The sequence below is a fragment of the Pan troglodytes genome, chromosome 2 (assembly GCF_028858775.2).
Source record: "Pan troglodytes isolate AG18354 chromosome 2, NHGRI_mPanTro3-v2.0_pri, whole genome shotgun sequence".
Taxonomy (NCBI): Eukaryota; Metazoa; Chordata; class Mammalia; order Primates; family Hominidae; genus Pan; species Pan troglodytes.
This window is the reverse complement of record NC_086015.1, coordinates 66,627,627-66,649,815: the sequence shown is the minus strand read 5'-3', so window position 1 is coordinate 66,649,815 and position 22,189 is coordinate 66,627,627. Positions and strand designations below refer to the sequence as shown.

The 22,189-nt window shown below is 39.8% G+C and overlaps 1 protein-coding gene across 11 annotated transcripts in view; it reads left to right on the top strand.

Moving 5' to 3' along the window:
• Positions 1-22,189, top strand: part of CADPS (calcium dependent secretion activator) — a 475,079-nt gene that overhangs the window by 217,333 nt on the left and 235,557 nt on the right. For all 11 annotated transcript variants that reach the window (XM_009445771.4, XM_054682049.2, XM_009445769.4 and 8 more), the window contains exons 5-6: positions 3,154-3,387; positions 8,417-8,538. In XM_009445771.4, the coding sequence (XP_009444046.2) occupies positions 3,154-3,387; positions 8,417-8,538 (356 nt within the window). The remainder of the gene's footprint in view (positions 1-3,153; positions 3,388-8,416; positions 8,539-22,189) is intronic.

The window sequence follows — 22,189 nt, the reverse complement described above, 5'->3', positions numbered from 1 at the left end:
AACTCTGTACCATATACAGTGTTTGTGGCAGTAAATGTTTTCCAAGTGATGGGGACCCAGCAGCCAAGTCCTCGCATCTTGATGGTTTTTCATAAAAGATATCCAAGTTCTGAGGTTCACACTTGTCCCTGATCAAGTCCAAGAATGACAAAACTTCAAGGCCACTGTGCAGGAAGTTTTAGAGAAATACAACGTTTGAGATTCTTTTGTGATGAATCATTAGTAGCTCTTGTCAAGATCATCAGCCTATCATCTCATTTCAGAAGCATCCATCCTGCTCCTTCCCTCACATTCATGCACAGCGTGTTTAGAAAGCACCACACAGTGAGCTTAGCCCAGTCTTAAAAGCAGGACGTGATTATACTAAGAAGTTCCAGAAGGAACTGGTACTGTGACGTTGAGGAGTGGATTTCAGACCCCCATATTTTATTCACATGGAAAAGCAGAATCTCGGTGTTCTTTCAGAACTTAATTTATCATCTCTCTACCTCCTCCTCACAGCTGAATTTTAGCTACATTGATATTTAATATGGACATTTTTGACAAGTCATTGATCTATTCACTCAATTCATATGTATTGAATACTTATTATGTGCCAAACTTTATGCTAGACACAGAAAATTCAACAGGAGTATTAAGATAGATATGGTCCTGAATCATTGCCCAGCAGGAAAGACAGAAATTAAACAAATTCCACAATTGATTGATTAATTATAATTATAACAAGTGTCTTAGTCTATTCAGGCTGCTATAACAGAATGCCATAGTTGACATAAACAAGAGAAATTTGTTTCTCACAGTTCTGGAGGCTGGGAAGTTCAAAATCAAGCCACCATCAGATTCAGTGTCTGATGAGGGCCCACTTTCTGGTTCATAGGCAGCTGTCTTTTTACCAGGTCCTCACATGCTGGCAGGAACAAATGAGCAGCTCTCCGAGGCCTCCTTTATACAGGCACTAGTTCCATCATGAGGGCCCTCATGATCTAATCATCTTCCCAAGGCCCATCTTCAAATACCATAACATTGAGGGTTGGATTTCAACATATAAATTATGCAAGGACACAAACCTTCAATCCATTTCAATAAATGCTACCAAGAAGGTAAGTTAGCAAGTACAACAGGAGGACCCAACCCAGGGAAGTGAAATTTTGAAGCTGAAATATGGAAGATGAAAACAAGGCTGTTAGTTATGCAGGGAGATAGGGAGAGAGGGGAACAAGACTTATGACAGCCTTCATGTAGGAAGGAGACTGGCACTGGACCAGCACAAAGACATCTCCAAGCTCTATGGAGAAGAAGCACTCTCCGTATTTGACTGAAGCTGTGAGATGGCAAGGAAGAAAAACCCTTTTAACTAACTAGTGGGTGGGGGAATTACTGAAAGAAAAATAAATTCTTAAGGAACAAAATTACAGGAGAAATAACTAGTCCTGTGGAAATTAGAAAATGATAAAAGTCAGAGTTCCTTTCTGTAACTCTAGAAAGCATCTTTCTTTTCTTTTCTTTTCTCTCCCTTTTCCTCCCTCCTTCAGCCCCTACCTCCCTTACTTCTTCTCTCTCTTTGTCTCTACCTCTTTCTCTCTCTTCTTTGTTAAGTGTCTTATTCTGCTTTGACCTGATCCAGTGTGGCAGCCAACCCTGAGTCTGTAAGATATTACTATTTCAGTTCTACCAGCCAATTGCAGTCTCAATGTCTCTCAGTCTAGTTCAACTGCTTGAGAGAGTAAATCTGATTGATGACTGGGCACTAATAAAATTAATTGGTTCATCTTGACTCAGATGCCCATATGTTACACAGCTTTTTTTTTTTTTTTTTTTTTTTTTTTTTTTTTTTGGCCACACAGAATTGGCATACCAATTCATGTTCCATGGGATCTAGGTGGAGTTCTACTCCCAGCCACAAGGACAGAGGACATAAGCTATGCCTATGCAAATCAGCACAGCATATTACTGGCCATAGAAATTGGCCAGTAATATGGCCAATTGGACATGTACTTAAGTTAGACTTTCGGTGAGAATTTGGGGATGAAAGACTGTCTCCATCTTCCTTGCATATTACAAGAGGAAATATTCACTTTTCCGTTAGATAGCATGATGTGATGTTGTGCAGTCCACATCTTTAGCAACGTTTCTGTGAAGATAGGGGAGCCAAACTGAGCATGAAGCCACCCCAGAGGAACCAAAGCCAAGATTTTAACAAAAATCTCAGTTGTGGTGATATCACCTGAGCCCTGATGCCAGCCTTTCCTGAAGCTGGGTCTACCCCAGGATATTTTCTTTTGTTGTTTTAAGCCAGTTTGAGGTGGATTTTTCTGTCACTTGCAAAAAAAAATAAAAATGTCAAACTGACTTGGCTTGCTTCTCACTCCATCAGTTATGGAATAGGGCTTGGGGAGGGCGAGTTTATGTTTCAAGTGGTAAATGACTGTTTGGGAAGGTGATTGATCCAAAGCACATTCCAGGTGACTTAGAAGTATGAAGAAACAAATAGCATGGTTAGCACGTGTTGCAATTACAACTAAATGTATAAGCAAGAAAGGAAAAAATAGAGGTCAGTTATGATACCAAATTGCTCTATCTTCTAAAGAATTTTAATCACATTTTTCATCACTTCATTAATTTGGTTCAATTTTTCTTGAAAACAGTAACTATTATTCTTAGAAATAGACACAGACTATGTTTGAAACCTCTCAAATGAGCTCCTTTTGAATTATTCATGTGAGAAAATCTCTGTAGATATCCAGAAATAGGGTCTCTTTCTGTTTCCCTCACTTAAAAACAAATGACTGCATTTTACTAAAAAGAAAAACTGAACTGAAACCATATTTGAAAAATAACACCCCATTTTTCTTCCTACAAATCAAATTTGCTGAAGGAAACTGGGGGAAAATAGAACTGTAATAAAGCATTTCAATGTTTCTTACTATATGTTTATGTACGTGTTTCTTACCTGTTACAATGTATAAATAACTAGCAGGCAGGCAGCTGTCTACTCAACTAGGCTGAACATTTTTCTAGCACAAGACCATGAAATCTGGGTGAATTTCACTAGTAGTAGATGTGATTCTAACTCTGGGCCATGAGACAAAGACCTTCTTTATAAATCAGCTCTCTATTTTCTCCTCTGCTCATACTTTTCTTTTTCTTCCCAAGGAACGCAAATTTCCCAAGTTTGTATCCAAAGAAATGGAAAACATGTACATTGAGGAGCTGAAGTCATCTGTCAACCTGCTCATGGCCAACTTGGAGAGCATGCCGGTATCCAAAGGCGGGGAGTTCAAGCTCCAGAAACTCAAACGCAGCCACAATGCTTCCATCATCGACATGGGTGAGGAGAGTGAGAACCAGCTCTCCAAGTCAGATGTCGTGCTGTCTTTCTCATTGGAGGTAAAAAGCCCCGAGCCCTTGAAAGTTTCTTGGCACAGCAAGTAGGACATGGGTGATTAGATGCGTCACAATCAGCTTGTTTTTTCTGTTGCACCCCAGGAGCAGTTATTAAAATAACAGCATGCTAAGCTTAGGTCAGCTAATCAGCAAGTGATTCCCCATCTCCAGGAGCCCACATTTTTCTTAAGGAAATGCAATCTGAAAACCACCTACTAAATTTAATCTTGCATTACTTTCTGTCTTAAAACAGTGCTCAAGGATTTTATAAAGACCTTATATAATTTAGAAAGTTAAAAATTTTGGCAGCCAGTTTTACAGTTATAAGAGAGGCAAGCTAGCATCATATTGTGGTGAGCTGTAAATTTTCTTTCCCATCATCCTTCCTGTTGGCTACAAGGTAGAGAGTTCCTTGTGGTGGAGGCTTTTTTAGTTTATCTCAGCTCCCAAAGTAAGTACCCATTCAGGCTAGTATTGTGGCAAAATGTTCAACATGTCAGTAAGTTTCTCTATAATTTCTCTTCACACATTTTCTTTTCATATGTATATAATCTAAGGAGTAGTTCTGATCTACCTATGTCAGAATTACATGGGAAGGTAGTTCACTATGCAGATTCCTGGGTACCACCCAGATCTACTGAGCTAGGATCTCGAGGGAATGGGAATATAAAATAGTGCAGCCATTTTGGAAAATAGGTTAGCATTTTCTGAAAAAGTTAAACATAAAACTACCATATGATCTAGCAACTCCACTGTCAGATACCCAATAAAAATGAAAACACATGTCTGCACAAAGATTTGACTGCAAATATTTATGGCAGCATTATTTATAATAGCCCAAAATGGAAACAACGTAAATGTTAATCAACTGGTGAATGGATCGACAAAATGGGGTATACCCATACAATGGAATATGATTCAGCAATTAAAAGGAACAACCCACTGATACATGCCATGACATGGATGAACCTCAAAAATACGCCTGGTGAAAAAAGCCAGGCTTGGCATGGTGGCTCATGTCTATAATCCCGGGACTTTGAGAGGCTGAGGTGGGAGGATTGCTTGAGCTCAGGAGTTTAAGACCAGCCTGGGCAACATAATGAGACACCTCTACAAAAAAATTTTTTTTTTTAATTAGCCGAGTGTGATGGTGTGCACCTGTAGTCCCAGCTCCTTGGGAGGCTGAGGTGGAAGGATCAATTTAGCCAGGGAGATCAAGGCTGCAGTGAGCCATAATCATGCCACTGCACTCCAGCCTGGGTGACAAAGAGAGACCCTGTCTTTAAAAAAAAAAAAAAAAAAAAAAAGACCACGTATTGTATGATTCCCTTGATATAAAAGGTCCGAAAGGCAAATCTACAGAAATAGGAAGTGGATTAATGTTCCCTGGGGCAAGGGGTGAAAAAGGGCATAAGAAATCTTGTTAGGAAAACTAAAAATGTTCTAAAACTAATTTATGATGATGGTCATGCAACTTAGTAAATGTACCAAAATCACTGAATTGTGCATCTAAAATGGGTTTATTATATGATATGTAAAACATGCCACAATCAAGTTGTCAGAAAAAAAATTCTAGACAGGATGCAGCCCTGGACTGTATACTTTAACAAGCCCCTACGTGCTTCTTATCCACTCCAAAATTTGAGAACCACTTGTAACTTATTAAAGTTCAAAACCCCACAAGGGTTTTATGATAACCCTAGATTTGGGGAGACCAAGAGAAGAGATCAAATTTCTGTGCAGTTAATTAGAATATGTAAAAACTAAATTAATTTTCTAAAACATCATTAAAGCCTGCTGTGAATTAACTGCAGGTAATTTGTTTTTCTGTGCTAAGTTTGGATGGAGATACTCACATTAGTGTTTTCAACATGTATTGTGCAGTTGGAAGAGGCAGTATTCAATTAAATATAGAGTACTTAGTGTGTGAAAAAATCATCCGTGTAATTTCACAGAAACTTTCTTTTTTAAAAAACAATACTGCCACCTGAGGTACTGAATGTATTTTCTTAGGTGTCTGAATTTGATTATTGCCAATTAAAGGTGTCAATTTATTCCCTACTGCCTCTTGTCTTCCTACAGAAACGGGGGGAAAGTGGTTTATTGATTTTCATGAGTATTTTAAATCTGTAATTTTCTTTCCTCTTTTTTTTTTTTTTTTTTTTTTGTGACACAAGGTCTCACTCTGTTGCCCAGGCTAGAGTGCAGTGGTGCAGGTGCAGTCTTGGCTAACTGCAGCCTCAACTTCCTGGACTCAAGTGATCTTCCCACCTCAGCCAGCCTCCCAAGTAGCTGGGACTACAGGTGCACACCACCAAACCCAGCTAATCTTTGTATTTTTTGTAGAGGTGGGGTTTTGCCATGTTGTTCAGGCTGGTCTTCAACTCCTGGACTCCTGCCATCTATCCACCTAAGCCCCCCAAAATGCTGGGATTGTAGGCGTGCACCACCATGCCCTGCTAAATCTGTAATTTTCTAATTCTTTGTCAGTACTCGATATTACACAGCTGATTATCTGAAATATAGATGTAGACAAGTCCGTACTCCTATGTGTACCTGATTCAGATGGTTTGACTTGTAATTTAAAGTACAGAAAGAAATGTCCTAGGATTCCCAAATACTTTTTAAATAGAACACTGAATTGCACATCATAGAAAACTGCCAGCAAAAACCATTGCACATCTGTTTGTGAATGTGTTTTGGTGGGCACAATGAGGGCAGGCAAGAAGAGGGAGAAAGGATTGTCATCTCATCAGGGCAGACTAGGATTTGAATTTGCAGCTTGGTGCAAGTCATATTTTACATAATTATACGCTTGCATGGCTGGAGGGGCCACCAGGTAGTAAACAACTTTGCAGTGAGGGAAGGAAGGTCCAGGGTGCCCAGTAGCCAGGCCTTGGGCAAAGGACAAAGGGCAAAGGGCATGTGCTAACAGAAAGCAACAGGTGTTTGTAGAATGCCACTATGGGCCAGGTGCTTCTTCATCATAACACAGTGAATCCTCACAATAGTCTTTTCAGGTATTTGCAGGTGTAGTAACTAAGCCTCAGAGAGGTTGAGAAACCTGCATGTGATTACACAGCTTGTGAAGATGCATAATCAGGATGTGAAGTCAGATATTTTAAATTCCAAAATTTGTGCTCTTTCATTGTGCCTTCCATTTCTTTCTATTTATATGGTTCTTCCCAGTGTAAAAATGTTCACTTATGTGCATCGTCTCATTTGATCCTCACACAACAGCCACAGGATACATATTTTTATCCCCACTTTACAGATCAGGAAACTGAGGCCCTGGAGATTTGAAAGAAAAATGAAGTGACTTCAACATCAAATCATTTGCCCAACATCACGCGAGTAGTACAATGGTTTTGAAAGTATGGCTTCTGGGTCAGCAGCATCAGCATCACCAGGAAAATTGTTAGAAAAAGAAAGTCCTGGGCTCCAACCCAGGCCTACTGATTAGAAACTCTGCGGATCATACAGCCTAGCAATCTCTAGTTTAACAAGCCCTATAAATGCTTCTGATTCACATTAAGTTTGAGAACCAGTAGCAAAACTGTGACTTGTGGAATCCTGGTTCAATGCTAACCCTATTGTACTTTCTTGAATCTGATCCACTAAGGAAGTATTCATTTTTTGCACACTCACATTCTTCTTCTTGTGTAATACCATTACCTGTTTTGGAGTACAACTGAATGATTTTTTCATGTATAAGGACTAATTGTATATCTCTGATGTGAGTCATTTGTTTCAGATTTTTAAATTGATCTCTTTCTTCTCTGCTTTCTGCATTCTTCTCCCTCCCCCGTCTCTTGTGACAAGCCATACTGCTAAATATCAGAATAGTAGGTGATTACGTGGAGTTTGGGGAGGTGGTAGGAAGTGCCAGAAACTGTAAATGATACATCTTGATCCATCATGACACCGGCTTTTTCTCTCAGTCTGGACCAAAGACTATGCAGCTGCAGACATGTTTTTGTTTTGACTCAATAATGTTGGCCTGTACAGAGTTTGTGTATTTTATTTCTCCCTATTTGAATTATTGTCAGCATTTCAAAATCAGCTTTCTCACTGTGACTCTGATTCAGTTTTTCATTTTCTGGAAGGCAAAATTGGAGTATCTGGTAACTCTAAAGTGAGAAAAGACAAGGCAACGACGGGTTGTAACCGGCAGCTGCTCTCTTCAGAAGGAGCATGTGCTCTCCGGTTTGTCATAGTCCCCGCTAATCCCTGTTGCATCTCTGAATCTAATGCTGAATAGTACTTGCCCTTTATTTTAGTATTTGCACTATTACTTATCTTATTGTGAAGCAAAAAGTGAATTTATGAGCCTGTGGCTCTTTAAAGTGCTGAACCAAAAGCCAGACTATTTTTAAAGAAAATAAGAGCCTGGCCGCGCGTGGTGGCTCACGCCTGTAATCCCAGCACTTTGGGAGGCTGAGGCGGGCGTCGTGCCTGAGGTCAGGAGTTCGAGACCAGTCTAGGCAGAGTGATAAAACTCTGTCTCTACTAAAAATACAAAAAAAAAAAAAAAATTAGCTGGGCATGGTGGCGTGCACCTGTAATCCCAGCTACTCAGGAGGCTGACGCAGGAGAATTGCTTGAACCAGGGAGGTGGAGGTTGCAGTGAGCCGAGATCACGCCATTGCACCACTCCAGCCTGAGTGACAGAGCGAGACTCCATCTCAAAAAAAAAAAAAAAAAAAAAAAAAAAGAGCCGATTCCTTGGTAGAAATGAAAAACTGATCTTATTTGCTTAACGCAGAAAGAGTAGCCCATTTTATATGCCTGTCTGGCCCCTGTGAGCATTTGAATTGGTGAGCCTTGTCTTTCTATCTGGCACGCAATCAGCTACACTATGAGGAATTGCGTCTTCGTGCTAGACTGGTCCCAGCATGACTGGTACAAACCTAACAGAAGCCATCAGATACCTGTTGGTTTTCTCTGTAGCTTCTCATTTGTGTATTTTCCTCTGGGCGATGCTGCCAGGGGCCTTGCCAATAACCTCCATTATGTGGAATTCTCTTTTCAGGTGGTAATTATGGAAGTCCAAGGCCTCAAATCTTTGGCTCCAAATCGCATCGTATATTGCACAATGGAGGTGGAAGGAGGAGAGAAACTACAGACTGATCAGGCCGAGGCTTCTAAACCAACGTAAGTTATGTTTCTCCGGGGTCCATCTTATAGAGGGTTGCTGCCATTAGTTCCATTTTGGCCAACTCCAAGGTAAAGATCTGGTTTCCCCAGAAGATACGAGAAGACATAAACCTTGTTTATTTTTCAAACAAGATGACTTGCCTACATTTTTATTTGGCAGCCACAGCAAAGATTCTAGTTCCTTCAAAGCAGAGAACTGAAGAAAATTAAAGAAACAGTCTCCTTTCTAGTGGTTTTAAGTATTCACCCTCGAGAGATTAGTCACAACTTCCATTCATCAATATAATGTGCAGGAAAGTTTGATATAAGTTTACTTTTATTAAATTTTCTAAATATTTGGTTTTCAGTATAAGACATAAAAATGTTTTTATTTCCATATATTTTTGGGGAACAGGTGGTATTTGGTTATATTACTAAGTTCTTTGGTGGTGATTTGGGAGATCTTGGTGTCATCACCTGAGCAGTATATACTGAACCCAGTTTGTAGTCTGTTATCCCTTACCCCCTTCCCACTCTTTCCCCTGAGTCCCTAAAGTCCATTGTATCATTCTTATTCCTTTGAATCCTTATAGCTTTGGTCCCACTTATTAGTGAGAACATATGATATTTGGGTTTTTGTCTAATTTTTTCCTATATGTCATAGTTCTGAATGTATTAGCAAGGTAGTATGTTACATAATACATTAATTCATTGGGTCAATACAATTTAGTAAAATGTGTGTGTACAAGATATTATTGTATGGTGGAAAGGAAAGTAGTCACTGCTGTAGCCCTCCACAGCTCACAGTTTCATGGGGCCATCAGAAAAGTAATGGCACAAATATATAATTATAAGTAGTTATAAATGCTGACAAAGAATGCTTTGAGAGGAGATAGCGGGAGGCACCTGAACCAGTTTGTGAGGACAGATGCAGAATAGGCCTTCCTTAGGACATATGAGGCATTTGAACTAATATTATTAAAGTTGAGCAATGGGAGTGGGGATGGGTGGAGAGCATTCTAGGCAGAGTAAACAGCTTGTGCAGAGGTCCTGTGGTTAGCAAAGGCCCTGGGCAAGGAGAAATTTAAAGGAGGCCAGCAGGGCTGGCCTTTGGAGAATAAGGGGTGGATAAGCTGCCAGAGAGGCAGGCAGGGCCATACCATGAGGAAGTTGTTAGGCCTTGGTGAGGAAAGTATGGATTGGAGATGTATTTTGAAAAGATGACTCTCGCTGCAGTGGATGGGGAGTGGGTGGGCAGGGTTGTGCAGGAGGTCAGTTAGGGTACTGTTTCAGCGGTCCACAGGAGCAATAATGGGTTCATTCATTAGGGTCAGTAGACTCTCAGGCCTCAAAGATTCTTGAGAGATCATTGCTCCCTTCCCTCCCTACCCACTACTTTTCTCTCCCTTCCTTTTCTATCTCAGTTAAGCCCATCTAGACTAATGAGCATCTTTTTGTGTTGGTGTTAATTCATAAGAGAGTCATCAAAAGAGAAACCCTGAACAGCAGCTCACTGCCTCTCCTCCCCCAGAGCATTATGAGCTGTTTGGCAGAACATGAATAATTTGCCAGGATGTTCAAACAAAATAGTTCAAAGAAAGCACGAAATGTTTCCTGGACTACAGAAAATCTCAGGGCATTGTATACCTTCAAGTGGCTCTTTGCATGAATAGGCAAAAGCCTCAGATGCTCAGAAGCTGGGAGAAATTAATGAGTGTGTACAAGAGGAAATGGAAACCAGTGCACCTTGTCACACATCACCCTTCCTCCCTTTTTTTACAACTGAGTTTCAAACTGACAATGAATGTGGTTTCTTTTTTACTGCCATTGGTGAAATCCCAGTTATTCCTCAAATGGTCTGATCATTTTCCATGCTCTTATGTTATACTGCACTATTTGTGCTTTTTTAAAATGTGTGATACATGGGGGAAGAACAACCTATTTGGTGTTTCTGCCAACCTTTTAAGATGCTGGGCCCAATATGGCGTTATAAAATTGAGAAGGAAGAAGAAAGTTCTGATTATTCTAACAGACTGTTGTTTCATATGAGCTATTATAATTCAAAACATAGTTTGTAACATTCGATCAGATGCAATGGTTTCAGTTACCAGGGTAAATCATGAGTTGATTTTCCTGTGTTTGTAAATGGTTAAAACAGAATTTCAGATTACAAATAATTACAGAATGATTGGGTCTACCTGCATGAAATATTCATGTTTCATACACATACTTACTCATAACTATACATGTGGCTTATGATGTCTATGTACAGAAAGAGCTCACATTGAAACATTTTGCTTTTCCAGTAAGAAGTATACATTTTTGATTCCTCTTCAGTCAATAGGTTGGTTGATTTGTAATACCTTAAGGATTCAGGTTTCATGACCAGGGTCAAGTGAAATCAGTCAGTGGTAGCTACCTGAAGTGCTGTATTGAGAAGGGTTCGAGGCCAAATCCATACTCAGAGGAAAATAGTGCCAAGGTCAACTTGTAACGTCTGCCGTGGAAGAGGAAGGAGTACAAGTGCCCTGTATTTGCCATTTCTATAGTATCCCAAAGGGATATACGTGGAGCTTGAAATATACAACACTCGTGTGTCTTCCTCTCTTCCTTTATCCTTTACATGTAGACTCTCCTATATCCTTTACTTATTTTCCTTCTAAATCCACACTTCTGTACTCAATACTCTTTTTAACCATTTTTCTTTGTCACAGTTCACTTCTAGTAGTTTTTCTCTACCTCCAAGTGGTTTGGTTTTGTTTTGTTTTGAGGTTTGGGTTTTGTTTTGTTTTTGTTTTGTTTTGTTTTGTCTTTTGAGATAGGGTCTTACTCTGTCACCCAGGCTGGAGTACAGTGGTGCAATCACAGCTCACTGCAGCCTTGGCCAACCTGGGCTCAGGTGATCCTCCCACCTCAGTCTCCTGAGTAGCTGGGACTACAGGCATACACTACCACACCCAGCTAATTTTTGTATATTTTTGTAGAGATGGGGTTTCACCATGTTGCTGAGGCTGGTCTCGAACTCTTGGGCTCAAGTGACCTGCCCCCGCCTTATCCTCCCAAAGTACTAGGATTCAGGCATGGGCCACTGCAGCTGGCTTGCCTCCAGTTTTATCTGGTAGCATGAACGAGCCTGTTTGTGCAGTTCCATTTTCTTCCTGCCTCCCTAGTTTTAACTTACTCAGAAGCCTCTTCATCATCTCTTTTCTTTGAAGCTTTATTTCTTCTCCTTTTCTCCACCCCTCCCACTTACACTTTCTCCTATTACTAATCTCCAACTGTCATCTCTGCTACTTGATTTTTATTATTCCAGAAATTTTCCTTTCAGGGATTATCTTTAATTTGTCCTAATAACTCCACTTCATCCTCTGACAAGTTTAGCCCTTTTCCTGCCCTATTCATCTTCTGAATCTTGTCTTTGACTATTTTTCCAGCCAGCTGGTGCCCATGCTTTATTTATATATTCTAAAACCAAAACTCCATCCAAGCATGTTTTGTTTATTACTCAAATTCCATGGTTGCTGCTACCAAGTACTACACCCCATAACTGGAACCCTAACATTGTGCCATAGCATATGTCTACAAGGAATTTGGCTGTTGTCTTTTTTTTTTTTTTTCAAGTATAGCCAAAAATTTAGGAGTATATAACATAACCCAATTTGTCTAAGAGTATGTTATTTGGAATCCTCATGTATTGAATTGACATTACACATCCTTCACCTCCTTTTATCAGTGCCATCACTTCACTTATGGCCAGGACCCTGCTCAGCATCGTCATATTGGATCAGTTGTATAATATAATAACACTGTGTTCATTAGTTAAATATATTAATACTTTGTGGTTGGAAAAAATGGTGTGTGTGGTGAAGGCGGGGCAGCCTCTTATACTCTCAGCTAAATTGTGGCCCATACTTATCCTTCAGTTGATCAATCTGTTTGCTCCCTGTGGGTTGTTTCCAAGCAGACTGTATCCTCTCATTTCTGTTGTCCTTCTCTCCTGCGTTTTTAACATAGAAAGCCAGGAGAATATACGATCAAGTTTTCACGAGCTGTATTTATTTTACAACATTGTCTCCATTTGCAATAGGTTGTTTTTGCTTCTGATGGGAAACCAATGGGGATACTTAGGCAGAAGTGCTTGAAATCCTGCCATTAGATCAGCAGCCTCAGGAAGGCAGGGAGATGGAGAAGGAAATGCTTTGGGGATTCCAAAGCATTTGGAATATATTTTCCCACTTTCTTTGAAATAGAGCAGAGGGCTGTTCTTGCTCTAAGGTGATATATTTCAAAGGGTGGCACTCTTACCTTTACTAAGAACAGAGATTATGTTAAGTGATACCAGAACATGGCATTGAGTGAGATGAAATTATGTGAAAAAGAAGGCACTCCTTTACCATTTATTTTTCAATTCTTCTGATCGGTCAAGGAGAACATTTTAATTCGATGCTAGTAGGTCATTAACACCTCCACAGGTCTCAGTCTCAGAGCCTTCTGCAGGCAACAGCATCCAGTTAAGATTTCATAGCCTTGTTTAGATCCCATTACACTTACCTTCCATTCATGGCTGGTGGTGCTGTTTTGTCTTTTGTAGCAATGACGTAAGATTTCCTTTTTAAAGAAATACATTAACATTTAAAAAGTGAATCAATTTAAATAAAATATATTAAGTAAATAATAGCACAGGTGGTACCTGGATACAATGAAAAGTAATCATGAAAGTATCTTGTGTTGGTATACAGCAATGGCAGAGATTGGGAAGATGGTAGGCAAATTAAGTTAATTTGAAAAAAAAATTGATGTAAAGAAACCTGACATATTCCCTGAGTAGAAAATATATTCCAAAATTATATTTATTGGTAGTTTTGTATAATGTAAGTTGTCCTCTGTAATAACCATGCCCCAAGGATTAAATACTGGAACACTTAAATAATTTTGCTGAAAAGAAAGGAAATTTGAATTAGCAACCCAGTATTGTGCTAATGTGTCTGAAATTATATTCTACTGGATTGAAACCAAAGATGCCACTTGGCATTTGATTATTTAGCAAGTTCATTACTCCCTGACAGGCCATGGGCTTCGTGACATACGAATTTCATTATTGCCAGGGATTAGAAAACACAACCAAACTTGGAAAATTGGTATTTTCCAAGGGAATGAGAAAATAAAATGCCCTAACTGGGATCTTGCCACAGCCCTAGGGTTCTTCAATGACATCTCATCTGATGAGACAAAAGACAAAACCAAAATACAACAACTTCCTGTAACATTTTTCTTCTGTGAAATATATTACTCATCCTAATGGTAGAGTGTAGAATGAGCCAGGCTTATTATACCCAAATTATTCATAGAAATGGAGTTCTATTAAATTGTTCCCACATTAAGTCAGTTACAAAGTCAGAAAAGGAAGTTGTTCCCTCCAGTTGCTTGCTTCATGTATTATCTTCTTAATGGTGCTTCCTTTTTCAATTTAAGCAAAATGTTTTCTGTGTACTGGGCCTTGGAATGGTTTAAATCAAGGCAGAATATCTTTCCTGAATGGCTTCTTTGATATTCAAATGTGATACGATGATATGAAAGGGTAGATACTTGCATTCCTTCAGCAACTGTACACAGGATGCTTTCCTTATGTCCAACCAGTGCTGGGGCTACAGCTGTGAATAACATATCTCAAACCTTGGCCTGTGGATCAAACATTCAAGTAAGGGACATAGGCAATAAACAAATGAACAAATGAATATATAAGGGTAACAACAGATTATAATTTGTGTTCTGAAAGAAATGAGCAGGCTGCTGTGATAGAAAGTAGTGGGGGCATAGGGAAGAGGAAACAGCAAGTGCAAGGCTTTGAGGTAGGGAGGAGCTTGATGTGTCCTGGACCAGAAAGGGGAACAATGTGCCTAGAGATTAGTCACTGAGGGAGAGTGTTTACAGGGAGAGTGCAGAGAGCAGGGCAGGGCCAGACAACTTAGGGGTCTTAGGGGCCACGCAAAGGGTTTAAACTTTATTCCAAGACCCTGGAGAAGCTATTGGTGGAGTTTAAGCCAGGGAAAATATGATTATATTTCCATCTTGAAACCTGAAATATCTTTAAGGACCGGAGTAAACTTGGAACCATATATTGGTAAACTAGTATTTATTGAACACGTACTATTTGCCAGGCTTTAGTGTTAGAGTGGGGGATAACACAGATACGACCTTTGAAGTTGTGCACCCATGGAGGAGAGTTGATTGGAAAAATCTGAGTGCCTGGGCATGGTCTATATTCCAGGAGCCTCAGTAGCTTTTGAGAACTTCAAAGGCCACTGAATGGGAAAGGGAATGAGGCTTCCTGAGAATCAGCTCCTTTCCTGTCTTGACACTCCATGCTCAAGTTCACAGTCCAGGAGATATTTACGTAGAGACATTATGTAGCGAGAACGTGGAGCTTGGATACTATTTCTTCTGTTTTTTCCTTCCAGAAAAAGGTTTAATTTCTTTCTAAGTTAATTAAATCATAAATGGTAAAAGTCAACACTGACCCAGAAATTAAATTTTGCTAGGCTCCCAGAAGATACGTAGGTTGGGAGGAAGTAAAATTATAATCACACTTTGGGATGCTCAGACACTGTCCTGCCTCTCAGACCAGAATGCTTGGTCCAGAATTCCCAATGTTTATTTAAGATCAGTTTGTGTGTGTTTGTGAGCTGGAGGGTGAAGGTGGGCAGACTGCTAGGACAACAGATAGTAGGATAGACAGTGGGAAGGAATCAAGGTGCTAGGGAACAAGTTTTGGAGAGAGAGCTCCTAATTCTGCTCCCAGCTCCGTCATAAATTTGCCAACCTGTGTTATGTAAGCCATCAAGCTTTCCAACTTCTCCAAGTCCTGAAAAGTGGAATCCAAGGTCCCTTCTACCTCAACAGTTCTATAATTATTTCATCCAACTAACTGGTCCAGAGAAGAACCATAATGGCAGAACTTAAGACAGAGGTTTCAGGAATTGCAACTGACTCTGAGTTGGTGAAATTTCTGAAATTAGTTGGAGTTTCAGAATGGGATGATCAAGTAGCGGCTGGAGTTTGTCAGTTAGACGTTGATACTCCATCTAAACGTGAAAAATCTATAAAAGTTCTGATTTCATGAGTAGTCTAATCTTGTGTAGCTATGAAACAAGGCTGTACTCTTTTTAAAAAAATCCTTAAGGACTAAGTGACTGTAGGTCATTTCCTTTCTGATTCAGCTTCTCTATTACCTTGCCAGAGAAGATTACTTGCCGCTTATATCTGGAGTAAATCTAAAAACTGGACTGTTTTTCTATCACTGTTCAGTAGAAATCAAATTTAATACATTTCTCTCCAAATGTGAAAAGCCACTGTATTTTTTATTTAGTGATCAGGGAGAACATAGGAAAGAATGTCATAGAGTTATTTCCCTGTAATGATAGAATGAGGGGGAAATTCTAAATCCTCACTAATAAGAAAATAACAGATACTTGATTTAGATTCATCAGTGTTCACAAGCAGTATGGTGTCATGGACAAGAGTACAAAATTGAGAGCCAGAGCACTGGGCTCCTATTTCCGCTGTGTGAGTGGGCAGGCTGCTTAACTCTTTGTGCCTCCATTTCCATCTTCTTATGAAAATTAATTGCTATATATATATAATGCTTAAAACAATGCTTGGGCAGATAGTAGTCCTATTGACTATTGTAATCATGGCTTTATTCTTGTTTAGATGGACGAAGAGGACATGGAGGAAAACAAGGTGGCCTGAGTCTAAAACAGCAATCATTAACGTTGATTCAGTGTTTTCTATGGACCGGGTGCCATGCTAGGTATTTCACAGTCATCATTTTATTTAATGCCCTACCATAACCTATGAGATAGGTACTATTGTTATTCTCATTTTACTAATGGAAATATTGAAATCCAGAGAGGTGAAGTTATTTAGTCAAGTTGCAGATACAATAGCTAAGCCAAAAGCCAAACCCAAAGCCTGTACTTTTCATCCATTCTGCCACCCTACCTTTCTAAAAGAAATTGGATCTCTAAAACAGAGTAACTTAATTAGCACTGAATATTCAACAAAACTATCTAAAAGTGTGCATTTCCTTTCCATAAATTCAGTTGTTTTGTGGATTAAAACCCAGCCCATATTTAAAGGGAGATGAATGTGCTGGCGCACACACCAGCACAGGTGTTTCACATTAGTGTACACACTCAGCAGACATAATTCGACCCACATACATCAGCACTGTGAGGTGTATCACATGTGAGTCTAAAAAGAGGATCTCTGCCCTTGAGGCATTTACACAATCCCAGGAGAGACACTAATGATAATGATCATCATCCTCAAGGGAATTATTATCAGTAACAACTGCCCCTACCATTTATTGAAATCTAAGTACCAGGCACTGAACTAGCTGGAACCATATGGCTAAGAGTCAGACGGAGCTGGGTTTAAATCAGAGTTTCACCGTTCACCAGCTGGGTAACCTTGACCAAGTAGCTTCTCCCCATTAAGCCTCAGTTTCCCTAAATTTGAAAGAGAGACAAGACACAACTGCCCCATCAGGTTGTTGTTGAAAATCAATCTGATCTGTGTTAAGGGCTGAGTTCAATGACCAGCATATTGTAACCTCTCAGGAAATAGTATTAATAGCCTAAAACTCACTATAATGTCACTGAACTCCACATGGTACTGTTAAGAAATAGAAGGAAAAAAGAGAAGCTCAGAGAAATTAGGAAGCCTGCCCCCAAATCCTACAACTCCACACACCCAGGCTCCAAACACCTGGAAATCAATTGGCCAAGGGTGCCAAAACAGAAGGGAGTACCATTGCCAAAATGCTTTCCAGAGCCAGAGGACATATTCTGAGGGTGGACTGCCTTCGATTTGATGATAAAAGAACTAGTTCTCAAAGGCAAGAGGAATCCAAAAGGCAGCATCCTCCATGAGTCCTCTTCCAGAGGCACAGCCCTCTACAGCCTGGGTCTCCACAAGCCTGTTGTTCTGGCTTCTTTCTGGATCAGGGCCATTGTTCCAGAGGCTAGAGTGCAGCTAAGATAATACTTTCTATGTGTTTGTCAGTTACTTATTTGTCTTCCAGCAACGCCCCTGTGCTGTGATATGGAACTCACTTCACTATAAGGGTGCAGATAGATGTGGGCCCTCGGGGAGGACACAGCATCTTGGCATGATGCCAATTATCAGGGGGTTTGGAAATTTCTAGAGCTCTGGTGTTTAAACTCTGGAGTCCTTCAGAGTCACCTGGGTTCCTTGGTAAGGATTCAAAAGCTCTCATGCCAGCCCGTAGCTGCCAGTTTAGATGGTTTGGGATGAGGCAGCTATTTCAGGCAGTCTTTAACAGCTGCAGTCTGGGTGGAAACATTTCAGTGATTATATGAAAAATGACGGTTCAGCATGGGCATAAGAGCAAAAGCTTTGGGGTGATACAACCCCTAGTTTGAATCTCACCTGTGCCACTGTCATTGTTATGGTAGGTGAGCTACTAAATCCTTCTGAACCTCAGTTTCTTCACTTACAAAATAATACCGATGATACCTACACCATAGGCTGCTTAATAACATTTCACATTTAACATATGCAAAGAACTTGGCACAAATGTAAGAGATGTTATTCTTACTTTAATCGTTATTGCCATCAGTGGACCCAGGGTAAAAAAGGAAAACAGCACAGACCATCAAAGTCAGTTGGTGTGAACTAAAGAAGCTAAAGACGCTTTATCTCTCAGATGCCTTTTTTAGTTTCCTTTGGAATGTGTTCATTTATATGTAGATCCCTTACTTGTACTTGGAAAAAAACTATATAGCAAGCTAGTTTTCTTATAATGCTTACATGTAAAGATGATTAATAAATGTTGGTTGATTCAGAGCTAAACCTTAGCAGCAAGTGGTAAAGGGTTATGGAAAAGCTGAGAAGGGGCCCAATGTGATGGGCTTGAAAACCTCTTCAGAGTACTGATGACCATAAAGATAATTACAGTGCAGATCTCTCCATCTAGATGAGGCTCCATACCTAAAAGAACAGAAGATGGCTGCAAAATATCTGAGGAGGGGAAAAAAAAAAAAAAAAACAGAGAAAGCCTGAAAAGTAAAATGAACCCATTGTATGAGTGCTTGACACCAAATCACTGTCATTTACTAAGTAATGAATAAAATACATGCACACACATAAAAATATATGCACCAAGGAATTGCTAGGTCCAACACAAGTAAATCTCTGTAAATTTGACTTTTAGCAAGTAGCACACTATACAATCTAATAATGACAGGGTGTTGTTTTTTGGATGTTCTTCTTCTGTAAATTTACTAGAGAGGGAAGGAATGAAAAGAGGGCTCTTGTCTCCCATGACTTTATACATGCAGTAGTACAATAGAGTTGCAGGATCAATCACTGAGGACTATTAGAGGCAGAAGGTTCTGGGTGTGATGTCCCAGTTCTGCCCTGCCATGTGATGTCACCTTGTTTTTCTCCCTGCTGTGTCAAATCACTCAACCTATTTCTACCCCAAAAGCAGAATTAGGTGATTTTCTGTTGAGCCAAATGTAGCAGGACTTGGAACCTAGAAAATGTTTCTCTCTTTTTCACCTTCCTGCTTTAAACAGACCTCAAATGAAATGAATCTCAAAAACAGCCTGGTCTCTAGAAATAGCAGCCTCTGGAAGAACTCAGTGTGTAATTTTTGTCATTTGTAATCAGAACCAAGCATCCCATGCAGATCTCACAAATACTTACAAATCAGGGGGAGAATCAAATCACAGAGAGAAGTGCATAAGATGCTATTGACCAGACTCCTAGGTTCATTCGGGCAGCCCTTCCTTCATCTCACTTATCTGGGTGGCTGCTGTGTGCTATAAACACTGTGCCATTGAGGCACTGGGGCTACAACAGGGAACAAAAGCAGAAATGTAGCTGTTATGGCACCCACAATCTAACGGCACAAACAATAGACAAGGCACATTTAAGTCATTGGGTAGAGATACCTTCAAGTTTGGCTTTGGCCTTTTTATTCAGTTAAAATATCTTATATACCTTTGGCTTCAACTTGCCTTTAGGAGACCAAATAGTCAAGTGTTATTTCAAAGTCATTTCTGAAATTTCTGGACTTGCGCATGCTCAGTGATCTTGGAAACACATAGATAATCATCATACCCAATCAATGTGACAATGTCTGTAATACAAGCAAGGCATATCATTCTGACTTATTGTTAAAATCTGAATATTCATTTTTAAAATAGGTGAGCATTCCAAATGCACGTTGGAGTAAAAAATCTTCATATGTGCTCTATATGTTGAATTCTATTAGTGGAACTACAAAAATATGTACAAATATGTATTAACATGTTAACATGTAAAAATTATTCATTAAAACTATTTTATATGAATAAACAAATGAGTAAGAAGATAAATAGTACAACAGTACAACTCGATATCTTTAAGAAGAACATTATATCACTTTTGAGCCAAGAAATCTTCAAAAAAATTAAATAATGATGCAAAGCAGAAAAGTAAAGATGAGGCTATATCATAATGGTAATTTCTCTAGACCTGTTTGAGGCACTAGCATTCATCATATTAAATGAAATAAGATAAGGCTTACCTTAATTCTTTCCTATCTGGAAGGAGAAAAAGCTTAACAACCCGCTGTCAATGTCGCTGTCAAAGATTGGCCATACTGAAAGAGCTGGCCCCAAAATATTTCACTTTCCACTAACCTCAAGTCAAAGTAAATATCCATTTGCCGTCTGTCCTAAATGTGTTGTATAGAGGCAGCAGGGGAAAGTAAAAAAAAGTTTAAATTTTAGCTAATTAAGTTTTTAATAGCAACATTGTAATAATAACTAAAGTGTTAATTTCGATTGTTCTTGTACCCTCAGAAGTTTATTCAGTGACATCTATATTTGGCTTTGGCCAAATGTTCATTTTTAATCCTCAGCCCATTTAGCATTCAGCCAAAATGTGGGTTCAGGGCCCCTGCACCACTGCTGTGAAGCAAAGATGTAGGGTGGTGATTTGGTGGAGATTTACCAAGTTGGGGAGAAGCTGTTTTAATTAGAGGGGTCACAAAATATCCCCAAGAGGTGGCATTTGCACTTAAACCTAAGCAAGAGGGAACCAGTTATGTAAAGAGCATGGTAAGCAGAGAGAATTGCCAAGTCCTGAGACTCTACGGCAAGAAGGCACCTGTGAGGGGCAAGGAAAAGACCTGAGGGTGGAGCACAGGGAGAGGGAAGAGAGAAGACAGCAAGTCAGCAATGCTGGCGGGGCCAGATCTCACAGGACCTGGAGGTCAAGGCAGGAGGCTTGGGTTTTATGTCCCAAAGTAACCTGGTTGGATTTATGTATTTAACAGATCAGTGTGGCTGCTATATGGAGAAGGACTGCATGAGGCATGAGCAGCAATGGGAGTGGGGACACCAGTTGGGAGGCTGTGGCTGTCATCATGTAAGACAGGATGGTGGTCGATGATGGCAGAGGAAAGCAAGTGAGAGGGACAGGTTCAAGATACATTGGGACGTAGAGCCCAAACTCTCTCCTTTTCATTCCCATTGTCCGCTCTTTTTCCAAGGGTGGTACTATGCCCTCTGGAGGTTGCATTCTAGCAGCAGACAACATTTGGCTCTTCTCTCCGGAGTTTGCAATTGTTTATTACCACCAGATGCTGCTCTGCACACACTGCTTGTCAATTTGTAAGTTGTAGTGCTAGCGTCTCGGTGAATGACCTTGAGTGAGTTGAAGTCACCTGGCATCTCTCACAACCATGTGGGTAGTGGATGTACAGATGTGAACTGGGGCAGTGAGTTCTCAAGCTGGCCATTTTATTCCCATAAGGATTATTCTACAGCTGTACCAAATTTGTTCTTTTTCCACTTTAGCAGAGACGTGTCTTTTACAGAATGTTACATGCTGACATTAGGGTGACATTGACACCTAACCAAAAAAAATTAACGCATTCCCTTCCCCTTCTAGATTTCATTTCCTGCTTGGTTTATAAGTCAGACTGCACTGTGCTTGTGGTCGTGCTTGCTGCTGGGTGGGGAGGTATTATTAACGGGAAACTATTTTGAGAAATAACCTACAGTGAGTCCAGTCCCACTGAGCAAGTGAGCTGTTCTCTGTAGATAATGTCAGTGTTGGGTACTTGAAGTCTTTCATGAGGATAATGTTTAATTACATGTAAATAAATCAGGCTTGGCTCCAACTCTACAGTGGAATCTTGGACCCAGGACCCTTCCCAACAGATAAAACCGCTAAAAAGTCTGGAGGAAAAATGCATACTTTGTGCATACACTTCAAATAATATTTGTTTGGTAACTATTTTGTATAAGGCAGTGTGCTTGGTCTTATTATTGGCTACATTTTAAAAATAATATTTTATGTTTTTCTGACCAAAAAGTTATAATCCTTGTTGCAGAAAATTGAGGGAAAGTATAAGGAAAAATTAAATATTACTCATGATCCCTATATCCAGCAATAATCACTGTATATGTTTTGGCGTTGTTTTCCAGTTTTTCTGTATCTGTGGGTGTGTCCACACCCATCCAGAGATATATGCATATGATAGATAACCTCGTATGAAAATCTGTATACTCATATATGATTGTTCCTTTTGCATCAATTCCTAGGAAATAGTGTTATTAGTTCACAGCTAGTTATGTCTTGTATGTTG